The 17,270-nt window shown below is 42.5% G+C and overlaps 4 protein-coding genes across 4 annotated transcripts; 2 read left to right on the top strand and 2 right to left on the bottom strand.

The window, feature by feature from the left end:
* Positions 1 to 264: 264 nt before the first annotated feature.
* LOC18020430 (acid phosphatase 1) lies at positions 265 to 2,275 on the bottom strand. Its single transcript, XM_006403087.2, has 3 exons — positions 1,776 to 2,275; positions 898 to 1,107; positions 265 to 678 (listed from the first exon to the last, which is right to left on the bottom strand). The coding sequence occupies exons 1-3, from the start codon at positions 2,213 to 2,215 to the stop codon at positions 501 to 503; spliced, it is 828 nt and encodes a 275-aa protein (XP_006403150.1). The 5' UTR covers positions 2,216 to 2,275; the 3' UTR covers positions 265 to 500.
* A 2,559-nt stretch (positions 2,276 to 4,834) lies between these two features.
* On the top strand, positions 4,835 to 8,147 carry LOC18020431. The gene is made up of 10 exons (XM_024157517.1): positions 4,835 to 5,080; positions 5,174 to 5,272; positions 5,382 to 5,665; positions 5,760 to 5,961; positions 6,074 to 6,244; positions 6,343 to 6,443; positions 6,868 to 6,936; positions 7,438 to 7,478; positions 7,600 to 7,714; positions 8,014 to 8,147. Exons 1-9 carry the CDS (start codon positions 4,913 to 4,915, stop codon positions 7,653 to 7,655), a joined length of 1,191 nt encoding a protein of 396 aa, XP_024013285.1. The 5' UTR covers positions 4,835 to 4,912; the 3' UTR covers positions 7,656 to 7,714; positions 8,014 to 8,147.
* Positions 8,148 to 9,547: 1,400 nt separating this feature from the next.
* On the top strand, positions 9,548 to 12,058 carry LOC112087586 (meiosis-specific protein ASY2-like). Its single transcript, XM_024157530.1, has 4 exons — positions 9,548 to 9,769; positions 9,812 to 10,430; positions 10,499 to 11,238; positions 11,312 to 12,058. The coding sequence occupies exons 1-4, from the start codon at positions 9,548 to 9,550 to the stop codon at positions 12,056 to 12,058; spliced, it is 2,328 nt and encodes a 775-aa protein (XP_024013298.1).
* A 3,651-nt stretch (positions 12,059 to 15,709) lies between these two features.
* On the bottom strand, positions 15,710 to 16,537 carry LOC112087588. The gene has a single exon (XM_024157531.1). It carries the CDS (start codon positions 16,535 to 16,537, stop codon positions 15,710 to 15,712), a length of 828 nt encoding a protein of 275 aa, XP_024013299.1.
* Positions 16,538 to 17,270: the final 733 nt, after the last annotated feature.

Genomic DNA, 17,270 nt, shown 5'->3' on the forward strand with positions numbered 1-17,270 from the left:
TCATAAGAAAGCTTCAAGAGACAGCAAAAAAAAGATTTGGTGGAAGAAGGAGACAGCTCAGTTTAGTCAGAGTTTTTTTTTTTAATATATTTACTTGCTTTGAGCTTCCAACTTCTTCTGTTGTTTGTTGTTCTTTTTTAGTTCTTTAGAATATGTGTATCTTAGAGTAGCTTTCAAGTTAATATGAAACTCAAGTCTTACTAAACACTTTGAGCTTATATCTAAGCTTCACCAAATCCAGCAAACTTCTTGAATCCAATCAGAGAGAGAGAAAAAACATATTTAACAAAAGCCCAAAATAAATTTCACAAAGGCCCAAAATGGTAATAGAAAAAAATAGAGCTCAATTCAACATAAACAAAGATGATCATGGTTCATGGATCATTCATAAGCATTTGAGTTGGTTATATAAACCAGAAAATGAAGAAGGAAAAGAAGACTCAAGAATCAGAATGAAACTCTGATCTTATTGTTTAGTTAGAGAAGTAAATATGATTTGATTAAGCGACATAGTAGATGGAGTTTGGGAGCTTGAAGGTTCTCTTGGGAACTGGACAACCTGCGAAGCTGTTCCATTGTGCACCCATCACTCCCCAAACTCTGTAACCAAGACTTGTAAGCCATGCCCTCACATCTGCTTTGTATTGGGTCACACTCTTCTTCTCTTCTTCTTCTCCCCTGAAAATTTTCCGTTTTGACATATTTATTATAATCCGGTTCACGAGTATGCTAGTCTAATGATTTTTACTAATGTTGTTACCTTATCATAACCAAAGTCAAGAATGTACATGTGTGAATTGTAGAAACATAAATTAAAATGCATCCATTATGTGTGTCATATGTATTATTAAGAAGAAGTTTTGATATTATGAGACTCGAACCGGTGCAAATAAGTACCTGAGGAGGAGGTTAGACCAGCCGTGGTAACCGGCTTCGATAAGGTTTTCGACGGTGGCGGATCTGAGATACTCTTTACGAGAAGAGACCAAAAAGATTTTGAAACCTCTCTCTCTGATCTCATGGAACAGCTTCACCATGTTTGGAAGCGCTGGTGCCTTTCCCCAACTTTGCCATTCCTCGAATTGGGTCGTGTTCAATTGCTCACCACTGATTCAATTCAATGTAACATTTCAATTCCGGTTATTATAGACCGGGATAAAGCGAACCAAAAGAAAAAGAATATGACAATCTTTCTGTTTCAATATTGACAGATAAAGTTTTTGCACACATCAGAAGCTAAAAAAATAATTTTGCACACAAATAAGTATATTGATTTAATTTTTGTTTTTTTGTTATCATTTATTATCTACCTAACCATAATTTAACCAATAATAAAACAAGTTTGCATAGTATAAATGGTCAAAACCAAATAAAAGACTAATTAAAATTACATTGAAAATTAAAAAATTTATCGAATTTGAATTTTTTTTCTTTTCTAAAACATCATTTGCGGTTACGAAACAGAGAGAGTAGAAGTGTACATTATATTACTAAATCAAACTTAACTTAAAGTCAAACGATGTTTTTCATATCCCGATCGGTTTCAGTTTTATACTAAACAAACCAAATTAATAACTTTAATACCGAACAAACCAAATTAATTACTTTGTTAACATTACCAAATGAAAAAACCAAAATGTTTTTAAAATCATTTTTCAAATATATATACAAAATGAATCATATAAAATGTAATAACTTATCTGTTTGTCAAAAAAAAAAACGAACTAAATTTTTCAGACAGAAATTAATCTATATGGTTAAATCAATTTTGTTACCCGAAACTGCCGTGTTTCTTGTGGTAAGGAATGGTGGAGAGAAGAGTGTCATCAACGTCAAAGATCCAAGCATCCATGCCATCACATTTCTTCTTCTCGCAGCAAGTTTTTCCTATGTAGAGTGTTGCTTCATCGACGGCTCTGGCCAAATCATCCTCGTACTGAGATGACGTCATGTACTTTTGGATGAACCAGACACACTCCTGTGGCACCACCGTGAAGTCCCTAATGTTGTGGAGCTCCACGTTGACTCTCCAGCTCTCGCAGTATCCGTTTAGGTTAGGGCCTTTCAATGATGCGACGCTGTTTTGGCTAGTCTTGGTTGTGGTTGTGGTTGGGTTGAGTCCTTTGAGCTGGTTTAGGATGTTCCAGTCACGAGCTGAGACCATTTCGGTGAAGAGGAATGCGAGGGTTAGCGAGAGCAACAAGGATCTAGCCATCTTGATGAATGGATCGATATGGATCAAGGAAAATTTACTAGTCTTGGCGATCTGTCTGCCTTATGGTAATGTCTATATATAAATATTTAGAGTATGTAGAATTATTAGATGTTCAAAAAGAAAAGAAAAAAAAAAGAGTAGGTATGTAGAGAGTTATACAATATAAAGTCAACTTAACAAAAAAAAAAAGAATTTTTGTTTTTAAGTTTTGCGACTAGGTTGGATTGATAAGCTGTGAAAAGGCAGAATTATATTTTTAATCGCGATTTCATAAATATTTACTAATAAAAAATTATGTGGATGGAAAAGTAAAATGAAATGCAGACTTGTGAGAAACGATCTTAATCTTATTATTTTATTTTATTAGACAGGGTTGAGATGGTTTTAACTTTTGTTGCACTATGTGTTAGTTTTTGTATCGAATTAGGATCAATTTAACTATCAATAAAAACAAAAAAAAGTTGGAATAGAATATATCTATATATTTTTGTCCAAGTATTATTCAACATTTACGGATAAATCTTATCATGTTCATGTGACCATACATATAGAATATAAAATTCAACAATATTGGGGATGAATGTGAACGACAGCACAATTAACATAGATATATAAATAGAGTAGGAGGGAAAGTGGGCACCATGTCTTGATGTGAAAATAGGCAACTTGAAGAAATAAGGTGAGAAACATCCACTCCAGCTCATGCAAATTTAATATAATCAACCGTCTTGGTTGTCTTGAATAAATGTGTGCTTAGCTAATATATATTCAGGATATATATGATCAAAAGATTAAACAAAGATACATAATTAACTGATCCGAACACATAGCATAGCAAAATACGTGTTTTGTTTTCTTTGATAACTAGGATTGATCTTAGTTTTCACCATTCGACTAATCGAGTGAGTGTAGTCGTCAAATAGCCTACCACCAGATTTGTTAACGAATCTAAAACATAATATCATTTCTGATTTAAACAATCCTTGGTCTAGATCAATACTAGTATTATTGAATCATATTCTGGAATTAATATATACACATATAATTTGTAGATGACAAGAATAAGGATATTGTGGGAGAAAAAAAAGAAGAAGACAAAAATAAGCATACATATGTATACAAGTACCCAAAAGTGTTTTTCTTTGTTAACAAACCAAAAATTGTAGGTCATAACCAAAAGTAGGTTTTTTAAGGTATTTTTTCTTAAAAGTTAATGTCTCATTATACGTCGACAAAAAAATGTCTTATTATGCTGGAAGGAAAACGGGAACCATTTGGATTCAAATCGTGATTAATAATCATTCTTCGATAGGAGCTGTGTATGTTTTTGTTATATTAATGGAATTCAAAACAAGTTCACATGATGAACTATAGTTTTGCACTGGAAGATTTGTTACGGATGTCATCATTGCTGTCTAATTTGGAATTTTATGTAGTAAAGTTTACAGATCTAATGATTCTTTTTTTTTTTGTTGCTAAAAGATCAGATCTAATGATTCTTACAAGTTTAATACAAATGTTTTGACCAGTCTATAATAAATAATATGTTTGATGGGTCTCTCTGAGTCTCCCTATATGTTCTCTTTCCTTGTGTGATTAATTGACGAAACTAGTTATTAGAAATATATATATATATATATATATATATATATGAGTTTCCAACTCAAAACTAGTAGTTCATATACTGATTAAGAAATATTATAATTTCCAATGTAAAATATTGTTTTTAATAGACCTTTTATAGATGAAGGTGAGAACAACACAATCATTTTAAAAGTATCACAACAAGCTAAGACTAATTTGACTAATTGATTGAACAAAATAAAAGATAGATTGTGACAAAATTGATATTGCGAGAAACCATTCTTGTGGAAAATCGTCAATTAAAGCAATATGGGTTTCATACTTGTATATTAAGACTCATGGTTTCCACTTTCCAACTTAAAACTAATTAGTAGTTAATAAAATAACTCACAAATTACATATACACTACTTTAAAAAAAAATCACAACTGTCTATAGAATATTCTAACAAATGATATATGACTTTCTGGTTTATGTAGGGATGAATAGAAATACAAAATCTTATGTGCTTTATAGATTTCATTATTTATCAGTAAGTAATCTAGTTTTCAATGGGTTTTAGAATTATTGAACATTACAGCTCATCCCATATGTCATGTTAACTACTCCATAAACAGCAAATTAATCAAATTAACAAATTCAGTTGACAAAACGAATAAAAACAAATTTTAAAAATTTGGACATTTTTTATTGGAATATAAACAAACAAGACATTTTCAGTCACATGTGATGTTATCAGAAAATAAAATTTAGCAATAAGAAAATTATTGATGTGTTAATTTCCTTAAACGTAAATATACCACCGAAAAGTTGCACATACAAGGTCCGGTTCGGTTCGGTTCGGTTCGATTCATGGACATAGCTGAACGTTTTCTCTTAGAATGATTAAACATCTTGTAGTTTTCATTCCATAAAAACGACACAAAGTCCTTACTTAGAAAACCAAAACCTTCATTATTCAGATTACCGTATCGTCCCTTGTCTAGGTCACACGGACGCGCGGGAAATAAAAACTTCACTGATTCACGATCATGCCGCACGCGGATCGGTCTAATCGTTTTTGCTTTTGCGAATAAGGGTTTTTCTCGTTCGAATCAGATACAAAAAAGAAGAGATGGTTTGGAATTACCCAGAAATTTCCAAGGAAGATTTCATGAAGCTTTTGAAAGGGTTTGTGGATTTGCTCATCCTTGCATCTGGGTTTCAATCTTCTGGTGTCCCCGCTCATTGGGATGCTGAAAATTGCAGGAAAGCTCTTCAATGGGGTCTCTTCTTCGAAAATGTGGGTATACTCTTCTCACTCTCGCAATCAAATATCAGTCGTCTTGTGTACTCCATTGCTTTCGTTTTGTTAATCGGAGAATTTCATTTCTAGGTTATAAGAAGCTTAACTGGTTCTGATACATTTGGGGAATCTGTGAGAGAGCTTGACGAAGCTATATCCGAGATGAAATCTAACCCCTTGTTCCCAAAGGTTGTTGCTTTAGCTTTTGGCTTATTGACTATCTCTATTCATAATTGAAACCAAAGGTGGATTTTAATTCTCTGGAATTTTGGCGTTTGTTTTGGAGAAAAATTTTCAGGGTCTAGAGAATCTATCATTAAATACTCTCTCAAAGGGAAGAGAATTTGTCTTAGAGCATTTGGTTAATAACTCAACGTTAAAGGATAAACAACTCCAAGCTGTTCTGGTTGCAGCAGTGGAATCAGGTGAAGGTGTTTCAGACATAATTGATTGGAAACTCTGCGAGCGGCTATCTGTTGTGTCGTGTGTATCAGCACTTGAGACTGGCTTGAACATCCTTTCTAAAAACATTGAGCCGAAAGAGTCGCTTCAGAGAGAAGACAAGGATACAACTTTGTTGGGGTATGTATGCTTTCGAATCACGAACTATACCATACCTTGAAATATAATGTTATGGTAATTGTTGATGATCTTTGATGTGGTTTCTTTATCTTAGCCGGAGACAACAGCCTATTGAACTTCGGACATGGAATATCTGGCAATCGAAAGGTCTATCTTATTTTCTCAGTAAGAGAACCTTAAGATTGGTTTCGGGTGCCAGCTTAATATTTTCTGCACCAAAGGCTCAGTGGACAGAAGTGTTAAGAAGGCTGCGGATATCAACTGAGAAGGGTGGTGATATATTCATCGAAAAGATTGTAAGTTGATCTGATTCTTGAATTAGGTGTATCCATTTTAGCCTCTTCTGCTTCTGTAAGAAAAGGTAGTCACTCTAACTTGAACACTTGTGGTGATGCTGCCTAAGAGCAGGAGCTATTGTTACTAGGATGTGTAACAAGCAGATGGACTCATTTAATCGAAGGTATCACGTCAGTTTCTTACAAATCTATCACTTTGTCAGAACAATACGAGGAGTTATGTAAGCTGCTTCTTCAAAGATCTAAAAGCTTAAGACAGAACGAAATTGCTTTTAATACAAGGGTAACTTTTCTCAGCTGCAACTATTTAACAAAAATTTGGAAACGCATCACAACATTTGCTATGTGTAAACCGACTTTTGAACTGTCTTGTTTCAATAGGTTGAAGAGATTCTTGAATATCTAACAGAAATACTGGAGGCTCGGTCTCATCACCTCTGGAAATTGCCTTCTGCCCTTACTGCAGCTGCAATTCCATCATGGTAATTTTCAATTGTATAATTCATTATTTAATGAATTTTAATTAGGGTATTAGTCCTGTTTTCTGGGAATTTTAATTATTAGTCCTGTTTTCTGGCTTTGCACCAGAGGTTAATTACAAATAATTTCAATAAAAAGCATCTCGTGTGATTTATGATGTGTTCTCTTGTGGTTTAAAATTATACTGAAATCTTCATTGAATGGCTTTTGGTTTGGAAAAAGCAAATTAGAGAATATCAAAGAATGTCTCCTTAATAGAAGAAAATTAGCTAAACCCACTTAAACTCATGTAATGCTCTTTATGCATCATGTTTTTTATCTGTGGTATCACTCGCTCATATACAGAGGCGACAACAAAGATTTTGTATGATGTTCTTGTTTAAAGTAACATTTTTGTTAAATAACTTGAATCGTATGGTATCACAGGTCGCCGCTGTTTGGTCTGTATATTGGCGAGATAGAGAAACGTTTGAAAGTAGACCTCTCAACAACAAGGTTAAGTTTCTCTCTAAAAATCTTTTTTCACATTTGTTATTGAACTTAATCGTAAGTTAGAAACCGGATTTTTTTCTCAGTTGCTACTTGACACAAGTTGAGTTGTTCAAGGTTTCACCTGGTGACAAGTTCTGCCGTTACTAGAATCGTAGATTCTTCCTCCGGATGACTGCTTCTTCTTCCTAAGCATGTTATGTTCATCTTGGACCCAGGAAATCCATTGCATGCACACAACGAACCCTAGAGTTCGAGTCATCGGAGGAAGAATCTACGATCCTAGTCACGGCAAAACTTGTCACCTAGTGAAACCCTGAACAACTTAACTTGTGTCAAGTAGCAACTCAAGGTCTATATTTTGGCGAAATAGAGAAACTGTTGAAAGTAGACCTCTCAACAACAAGGTTAAGTTTCTCTTAAACATTTTTTCGTATATGTTCTTGAACCTAAACATAAGCTAGAAACCGCCATCTATTTATATATTTATCTCCTTCTCGTTTGCAGATGTTGTAGCTGCGATAAAGGTCTAAACGAGCACAAGGACTGTAAGTTACACAAGTTTTTCTACTACCTTTCATTTACCTCTCCAAATCATTTGTTCAACAACTAACCCTCCACGAGATATTTTGGCAATGACCTTGATAGTATTTGTTTTTATATGTCTAGGTGAGCTCGCAGAAAAAGTTTGGTGCTTGTACGTATTCCATATTTTCGGCAGATGATGCCACCAAACAATTTAATGGTCAGATCATACAAGAAGAAGATCATCAGTATCTTCGAGGTAAGATCACACTGATGCAGATGTTTTGTATGTAAATGTTATGAAAACGCTAGATTTCTGGCATTTGCGTTTGTAGATGGAAAAAAAATTGAGGGATTTGCCTTCAATTTTCAATCACAATCGGTTCAATAAATGGTTTGATGGATAAGTAACAGAAAGATCCAGTGATGAATTGTTTTCTGGCTCGAGATATTTCCTTTTCTTTTGCATTTTTTTGCTTATTTGGTGGTGGTTTGAAAATTGAATTCTCTTTGTTATCCATCGCTGTCTTAGCTCACGTTTCTTTACTTTTACGTCAGGTAAACAAGAAAGCACGTAGCGCGTGGGGTCTGGTTTTAACTTTTAGGCACATAATCTTTTGTCTTTTTGGTATATTCTTTTGTATCAAACTATCCCAAAAAAAAAAATCGTCATAGACGGTCTATACAAACGGTTTCAAGATTAAAGGGATGGAAAAAGAAAAAAAAAAAAAAACAGTCAAATCTCACTTTAATCGAACCTTTCCACTCAGCAATATCAGACACAACACAACTGAAAACGAGTTCGCGTCAGATTATATGCTTTTTGATAAAGGATTTTCAAAAGTGGGAATTTTTTTTTTTTTTCAACAAAAAGTGGAAATTATTCATTCGTTGAGATTTTGCTTCAACGTTGTCCGTTGGTATATACAAGATAAAGGTAATTTGATTCTCCACCCAAAAGTGGGACGGGTTATGACCCATAATTTAGGCATTGTGATGTGGAGCTGACACTAACCAAATAATCACACATATCTATAAACTAAATATTCAATATAAATTTAAAGGACAAAATATAATACTCTGGAAGTAACCCAAAATCTCCAAATTTGGGTTAGCTGCTTAGGACTATAGAGACAAAGTCGTAAGTAACCCACAATTTGAGAGGATTAAAAGGGTTTGTATTGGACATTGACGCCTGAGAAGACCTATTTTTGTTGATTCCTATAATAACCGTGTGAAAAAATACGGTTCTTAATAGTTTTCTCAATGATACGGGACAAAAATGGAGTTGTATGTTGATTACGGTATTCAACTATTCGAGGTCGGTCCGGTAATTTGAGTTCGAAAAAGATTAAGTTGATTAGATTTTATTAAGTTCTCAATTACAATTCGTTCGGTTCAGAGGTCGCTCAACGAACTCAATACAATATTCAGGTCTTTATTCTCCGAGTCCGAAAAAGATCCTTTCTACAGTAACAATTCTACTATTTATAGTACATAAGCGAGGAGACGTTCTAGGGCTTCTCGTTCAGCTCTCACCGCCTTTCGTCGCTGGGCTTCTTTCTTATGGGCCGCGCTGTCGGGCCAGGCCCATTTCGGCTAAGACCGTCGTAAACCAGGGTCAATTGAGCCGGTCTTGGTCTTTAACCGGTCCGAACCGGGGAGCGGAGCGTACCACCAACAGTATGTCCCTCCCCCCCAGTTCGGTAAATGGACTTGACTGACTTTTGCCGAATTAGAGTCGGATCGGTTATAGACCGAGGTCGGTGACGTTGAGTTCTCGGCTTACACCCTTCGTCATCCCTGGTGTCTTGGCAAGGGTACTTAAGTATTTTTGCTTGCGGGGAACTGAAAAGACGCGTCGGTTTAGGCGGGAAATCGAGACGTCACAAGGTGCGGAACTCGAGAAGTCGCAATGATTCGCTCTTCTTCTATAAATAGGGTTCAGCTCTCCCCATTTCTCATTTTCGCTCCTACTGCCAAGGTATTTCGCTCTCCCCTCTCTCTAAATTTTCTTCTTTCTCTCTCTAGAATTCCGATCGCCGTCCGCCGTGCTCTCTTGTCGACGATCACTTTCTCGAATTCTCCAATAATGTCTTCCGACTCTTCATCCAATTCCGAGGCCGCCATTCTTCCCGAGCACCGTAAGGAGGAAACTTCTACCGACATCTCGAGCTGGGGATCTACAGAACATTCTTCGAACGCTTCTCTGGTTCGCAAGAATTCTCGTGTCGTCGAGGTCGGCTCTGGTAGCCGAGTTCCGATTCGGGCTCCAGAGCAGATGGATCGAAATCTTCGCGAGCCCGAAGGCCAAGTTCCTACCGACTTGGCCCTGGGGCGGGAGCCTGATGTGTAGACAGATGAGGACGCTCCATTGCACGAGGTCGGGGAAGGAGGAGCGCATGATCCAAATGATGATGATATGATGCCGATCGTAGATCGGCCATGTATATGTGCCCCGGTGAAGTCTACCTTGTCATCTCCGGAAACGGTTCGGGCTGCTATGCTGGTCGGCGGAGCCCCTCATGGAATCATTATTCAAGTTTTCGAACCGGAAGAGCGCCCCTGGGATGCACCCGAGGACTTCATCTGTGTCTACGAGGCCTATTTCAAAGAGGCCGGACTGACTTTCCCCTTGCCCCGCTTGCTGTTCGCCTACTGCAATCGTCGCGGCTGCGCGATATCGCAACTTCAGCCGGCGTCAATAGTGAATTTTGTCAGGATTCTCCAGCTCGGGCGCGACATCCGGGCTCACATCAACGTGGCCCAATTCGAGGAGCTCTTTATTATGAAGGTCTCGGCGGCAAAAAGTTGGTTTCTGTCGGTGAATTGCAAACCGAAGTTTGACCTGGTGACTGGGAACAAGGCTAGCAAGTTTCCGAACTGGGACCAAAGCTACTTCTTTGTACGCGTGGATTCGTTATCTGCTGAGAATCCGGAGAGCACGTTCCGGACTGGCTGGAGTGTCGATTTCGGTACATATCTTACGGTTAACTCCTCTGTTTTTTGGTTGGTACTAACAAACGTTTTTATGCTTATGCAGATCGCCACGTTCCGGGGTTCATTCAACGCTCTCTTACGTCTGACCTAGCGAAGCAGCTAAGTATCGCCGGACAGCGCCGTTGGCCACTTGCCTACCAGGAGAAGATTGACCGTCGGATAAAGAGAGCTGACGAGGAAGATGATAATGCCTCGATCGATATCGTCGGTCTCGATGGGAACGAGGCCGGTGATGGCGTTGGAGCCGCTATTGGGGACGAGGTCGACAATGTCCCGGTCGGCCCAGTTGATCCTCTGATCCCGGTTGCGGAACCGGAGGGCGATGTGGCAGGAACTAGTGTTCATGAGGCGACTCCTCAGCCTCAAATGGAGGAGGGGGAAATTGGTGAGCAGGATGAGGACGAGCTCACCATTGCCGACCGCGCCCGTAGGAAGAAGGGCAAGTCTTTGAAGAAATCATCTCGGAGGAGGGGTGGTGATCCCGAGGCGGCTGCGAGTGAGGGGACTCTGGTCCTTCACGAATCCCCTGACGCTTCTCAGGTTCCTCCAGCGGATCCGGCTGCCGAGACCGAGAACCCGAGGTCGTCCAAGAGGCGTCGGACCTCTGATTCGTCCTCCTTCTCAGTCCGGCTCAAGTACAACAAAGACCGGTCCTTTTTTGACGACTCGTCTGCCTGCGCCGAGCTCTTTAGGCAGATCGTGCCGGCCTCGTCTCCGATGCCTGAGACGAAAGACCTTTTCCGCCCCAAGTCTTATGCTCGGGTCGCGAAATCTGCCTCCGATGTAAGTTTCTCTCTGTCTTGAATACTTAGGCTTTTTTAGTTTTGAAATGTTTTGACTTGGGTTCCATTTTCAGCTCGTCTGTGATACTAACGAGCTCGTTCGCGAGTACGACTCCGAGGTCGAGAGGCTGAGGAGGATCAACGCTGAGGTTGCTGCTGAGAGGGCGTCTCTGGAAACGTCGTACCAGGACGAAAATGAGAGGTATGAGGCTGCTGTGCTGGCCTTTACCGAAAAGGAGAAGGAGAACGCAACTTTGAAGGAGCAAGTCGAGGCTCTGGGGAAGCGGACTGCCGAACTGGAGGGGGATGTGGACGCTCTGTCCAAGTCGTTCAAGACAAGCGAGCTCGAGAGGCGGAGGTATCGGGACGCCGAGTCGAAGAGCAGGAGGATGCTGGCCGCCCTTAGGGGCAAGTGCGAGGGGAAGCTCTCCAAGATGAAGGACTTCATGGAAAAGTCCGAACTCCGGAAGGCGCCATTCCTCAAACTCAACCAGGCGACCGCTCTAGTCGGCTTCTGCGACTTCCTCAGGAGGGAGTACAACATGATCGTCCCGTCTCACATCGTGGAGATGTACGGGCGTAGGGTTAAGAACTGCACGAGGGAGGTCGATGCCATTCCCCTCCCGCGGTTCGAGAAAACGAAGACTTGCTTCTTCCGAGCGACGACGACCTCATCCCGAGGATTGTGCTTCCGCCGGGGACGCAGGTTCCAGAGGGCTTGGATCAGTTCGGCTCGAACTCCAAGTCGATCTCGGCTGATCGGGCAGCAAGTCTCAAGAGTCCGGCGTCCGTTGCTCGTCAATGATTCATCCTTTCCTTAGTTTTCTTCCTTGTTTTTATTTTGATGTTGTAAAGACTATTCTGCCCGAGTAGCTCGGGTTTTTACTTAGTATTTTATTTTGACCGTCGTTTTTACGCGTTGTGTTGTTGCCGTCTAATTCGGCAATTTTGGGCATTTAATGGAAAGAGCACAGTTCTCCTTTATCTCGTCTTTTACTTTAATTTTTTCATGTTTTATTGCGAACTGTTGGGAGTTCGGCTTGCTTCTATTGAATTGGGAGTTCGTGATGTTATTGTGACGATGCGGACGAACTCGGTAGGCTCTTCGAACTTGAATCGCGGTTGGCGGATTGCTGTTCGAAAGAGTGAGTGCGGGTTGGGCTCCGGCTTTGAATAGTGGGCACCATGGGGGTGCGGGCGAGACGGGTCTCGGCTTTTGAGATTGTATTCGTGGGGAATACTTAGTTCGATCTCCTGGCCAGGGAGTCGATATATGGAGTTAGTAATAGAATGAAAAGGATGGATTTTTATTGGATTTGTAGCTGGACTCGAAATCGAGCTGCCTACGTACCCTTTTGCAAGGGATCAAGCCACTCGTAGTTCAGTTTACAGGGGTGAGTTCGGCCGGAGCCGGACTGGTTTTTTTTTTTTTTTTTGGGTCCGCGCACATGTTGGCTGGGACTTAGTAATAATATCGTTTGAGATTGGCTGAGTTCCAGGATCGCGGGATCGGCGTTCCGTCGAGCTGCATGAGTTCGTAAACCCCAGGCTTGACGTTTCTCATTATCTGGTATGGACCTTCCCAGTTCGTTCCCAGTTTGCCTGAGTTCAGCTCCTCAGTGTTCTGGAACACTTTGCGTAAGACGAGGTCGCCTTCATCGAAGTGCCGACCTCGCACTTTCTTGTTGTAGTACCGAGCAGCGAGGTTTTGATAGTTCTGAATCCGGAGAAGAGCTAAACAGCATTGCTCTTCCAAGTTATCGAGGTTGTTGAGCATCATCTGGTCGTTGAGATCGAGATCTTCGGGGAGCACTGAGTACCTTAAGGTTGGAATACTCACTTCAGCCGGGCAGAGGGCTTCGAGTCCGTACGCTAAGGAAAAGAGTGATTGTCCTGTCGATCGTCTAAGAGTAGTTCGGTGCGACCATAAGACTCCGTCGAGCTCGTCTGCCCAAGTACCTTTCTTAGCCTCGCGACGTTTCTTAATGCCGTCCAGGAAGGTCTTGTTGGTTGCCTCGGCTTGGCCATTGCCTTGCGGATATCGCGGGGTAGAGAAACTAAGACGGATTTTGAACTTTGCGCACCATTCATTGAACGTCCCAGCAATAAATTGTGGTCCGTTGTCCGTGACGATCTCGTGCGGGACCCCGTGTCGACAAATGATGTACTTCCAGACGAATTTTTGTACGTCCAGTGCGGGAATCACTGAGTACGCTTCGGCCTCAACCCATTTTGTGAAGTAGTCGGTCATAATCAAGATATACTGCTTTTGATTTGTTGATCGGCATAAAGGACCAACGATGTCCATAGCCCACCGCATAAAGGGGTAAGGGGCCGTACTGGTTTGCAGTAGTTCGGTCGGCACGTTAATCATTGGACCATGGCGTTGGCACTTATCGCACTTCATGACAAACTTTTTGCAGTTCGCGTTCATCGTCGGCCAAAAATAGCTGGCTGTTTTTATTTTCAGAGCTAGGGATCGACCTCCGGAGTGATTGCCACCGGACCCTTCGTGGACTTCGCGCATGATTTCGACTGTATCGTTCCCGGATACGCAGGCCAAGAGTACTCCGGATGCACTCCAACGGAATAGCTTATCTTTGTGCATTGTATAGTGGGAAGCCCGGACTTTAAGACGGCGAGCAGCCCATTTGTCATCAGGGACTTTGCCGTGGAGGAGATATTCTCGCAGTTCGGCTGTCCAATCTTTGACGGACTCGTTTTCCTGGTTTTCGCTAGTTTATGGACTATGGATTCCTTCGGTTTTGTGCTCGAAGTCGTGATCGGCGGCTAGGTCTTCTGGAGCCTGTTCGGCATTTTCCTTAAGTTCCTGCCCGGCATTTTTGTTCGTCCGGGTCGAGTTCCTGTTTTGTGTCGTAGTTCCGTCGGCGAGTAGCAACATTGCACTTCAGCGCGGTTTTGGTACTTGGTTTGGAGATACTCTCGACCGGGATCCTTCTTTTCATATGCGGGTCAGAACTGGAGGCTAAGGCGGCTAACGCGTCAGCTGATGAGTTCTCGCCGCGAGGAATTTTCGTGAGCTCGAACGTCTCAAATTTCGAGATGAGAGCCTTAGTCGTTGTTACGTATGCGTCCATTCGTTCGTTTTTGGTCGTGTATTCTCCGCTTAACTGACTTGCGACAAGCTGCGAATCGCAGAAAGCGTGAAGATGTCGCACGCCAAGCTCTGTGGCCAATCGTAGTCCGGCAAGTAGAGCTTCATACTCGGACTCATTGTTGGACGCTGGAAACTCGAGGCGGAACGATTGTTCAAGGATCTCACCGTTCGGAGACTTCAGGCGGATTCCGACACCTGATCCCCGTGTGATGACGATCCGTCGACATGCAGAATCCATAGCTCGCGGGGCGGCTGTTCGACGACGAACTCTTTGGGGAGTTCGATCAGAAAATCGGCAAGTACCTGGGACTTCGCGCTGGTTCGATTCTTGTACTCTATATCGTACTCGCTCAGTTCGACGGGCCCATTTTGCGAGGCAACCCGATTGGCTCAGACTGTGCAAAATGGTTCGGAGTGGCTGGTCGGTCAAGACTTTGATCGAATGAGACTGGAAATATAGCCGAAGCTTCCGAGCATAAGTCACCACCGCAAGCGCTAATTTTTCTAAGGTCAGGTATCTGGCCTCGGCGTCACTTAGCGATTTGCTGACATAGAATATGGGACGTTGTTCCCCTCTGTCCTCGTTGTTCTCGGGTTTAGCTAGGATGGGGGGGTCGAGAGATACGTTTTCAGCTGCTTGAAGGCGTCTTCGCACTCGGCGTTCCAAGTATGATGCTTGTTACCTCGTAACAACTTGGTAGAAAGGCAAGCACTTGTCCGTCGACCTGGAGATAAATCTGTTCAGGGCGGCAATTCGGCCTGTGAGTTTTTGCACTTCTCTTTTAGAAGTCAGTGAAGGTAGATCGAGAACTGCAGATATTTGCTTCGGGTTAGCTTCGATGTCGCGCTCAGTGACGATGTAACCTAGGAATTCGCCTGCTGTTACGCCGAAGGTGCACTTGGCGGGATTAAGTTTCATCCCGTACTCGTTCAGAATGTCGAAACACGTTGACAAGTGCGATATGTAGTCTTTAGCGTACATGGATTTAACCAACATGTCGTCAATGTATACCTCCATCGTTTTCCCGAGCTGACTGGCGAACATACGGTTCACGAGTCTTTGATAGGTGGCTCCCGCGTTCTTGAGGCCAAACGACATGACCTTATAGCAGTAGATTCCTCGATCTGTAATGAACGAAGTCTTTTTCTGATCATCCGGATGCATTAGGATTTGGTTATACACCGAGAAGGCATCCATGAAGGATAACAGCTCGTTGCCGGCAGTTGCCTCTACCAACCGATCGATGTGTGGCAGTGGGAAGCTATCTTTGGGACAAGCCTTGTTCAGGTCGGTAAAGTCGACGCAGATCCTCCACTTCCCATTCTTTTTCTTCACGACTACCGGGTTTGCCAGCTAGTCCGGGTATCGAACCTCCGTGATCGAACCGGCTTTGAGCAATTTTTCGACCTCATCGTTTACTGCTCGCGCTTTCTCGGGTCCGAGCTTGCGTCTCTTCTGTTTGATAGGTTTATATGTGGGATCGATGTTTAGCTCGTGACAAGTGATGTCGGGATTGATTCCGGGCATGTCGCTGATATTCCATGCGAATGTGGAGACGTTCTTCTGGAGGAAACTGATGAGTGCTTCCCAGATACTGTTGTCGAGCTCGGCCCCTATGCCGACACACTTTTCTGGATTTGTCGGATCGATGCAGACTTGGTCAACTTGGCTCTGTTTGGGTGGACCGAACTGGCTCTCTGCGGCCGTACGACCTTCCTGAAAGGGGCTTATGACGCACGTCCGTGCGAGACTTAGTTTGCATTCGGTGAGATGACATAATCGGGACGCGGTCTGGCTTCCTTTGAGGGTGAAAATCCCTGACGGGGTCGGGAACTTGACGCACTGATGGAACGTTGAAGCGACGGCCTTCATGTCGAACAGCCAGGGCGTTCCCAAATTTTCATTATATATCGCCGGTTTGTTGAGGACCAAGAACTTGATCATTCGGGCTGATCCGCCGACATAAATGGGTATCTTCACCGTCCCTACTGTCCTCGTTTTCTCTCCGGTGAATCTGGTCAATGATTCCATATAAGGCTTGATCTCGGAATCCGGAAAATCCATATTCTTGAGGGTTTCCTTGAATATGACATTTACCGAAATCCCCGTGTCGATTAAAATTCTGCTCACTTCGACGTCTCCGAGCTGAAGCTCCACGACGAGGCAATCGTTATGAGGCATATGTACTCCCCGCAAGTCGGCTTCGGTGAATAACAGTGGTACGGTTGTGACCGCTGTCTGGGGTTGCGAACTCGACGCTTGCCGGCTGTACTCCTTGAGGGCTCAGACGGAGTAGTTGCATGATTCGAGGGCTCCCATAATCATATTGACCTTCTTCCTGGTTTTGGGGACGTTCGCCTCTCTATTAGGTGCTTCGCGGTCTCGTTTAGGGGGAGCAACTTGTTCTTCATCGGAATCGGCTGCCTTAGCGGCTTCTTGATTGCCGGGTTTGTTTGGTCGCGGGTTCGGCCGCCGGGGTCCCGGTTTAGGCAAATCTGCGGTGTCGATCTCGCCCTTGCGGAACTGTTGAAGTAAGAAGTCCCTCAAATGTCGGCATTCCTCTGTGCTATGCCCATATCGCTCGTGATACTCGCAAAAACGTTCACTTAGCGGCGTATCATCGTCCTTATGCCATGTGTTCCAAGATTTTGGAGGTCGTCCTGTCTTTTGGTTCGACGGTCCTGCCTGGTTCACTACTCCACGCGGTTTCCCGGGCTGAACCTTCGTTTCCGAGCTCTCTTTGGGGTTTGGCGTCTGGCCGGGCTTTGTCGTTGAATACTGCCGATCCGTGGCGGCTTCTTCTTCTTCTTCTGCGATGAAGATGTTTGACTTTATGAAGCGCGTCCTCGAGGGTGAGCGGTCTGTTTCTGCGAAGCTCTTTGTGAAAGGGTGATTTATACCATGTTTTCTGATA

The sequence above is a fragment of the Eutrema salsugineum genome, unplaced genomic scaffold (genome assembly GCF_000478725.1).
Source record: "Eutrema salsugineum unplaced genomic scaffold, Eutsalg1_0 scaffold_17, whole genome shotgun sequence".
Taxonomy (NCBI): Eukaryota; Viridiplantae; Streptophyta; class Magnoliopsida; order Brassicales; family Brassicaceae; genus Eutrema; species Eutrema salsugineum.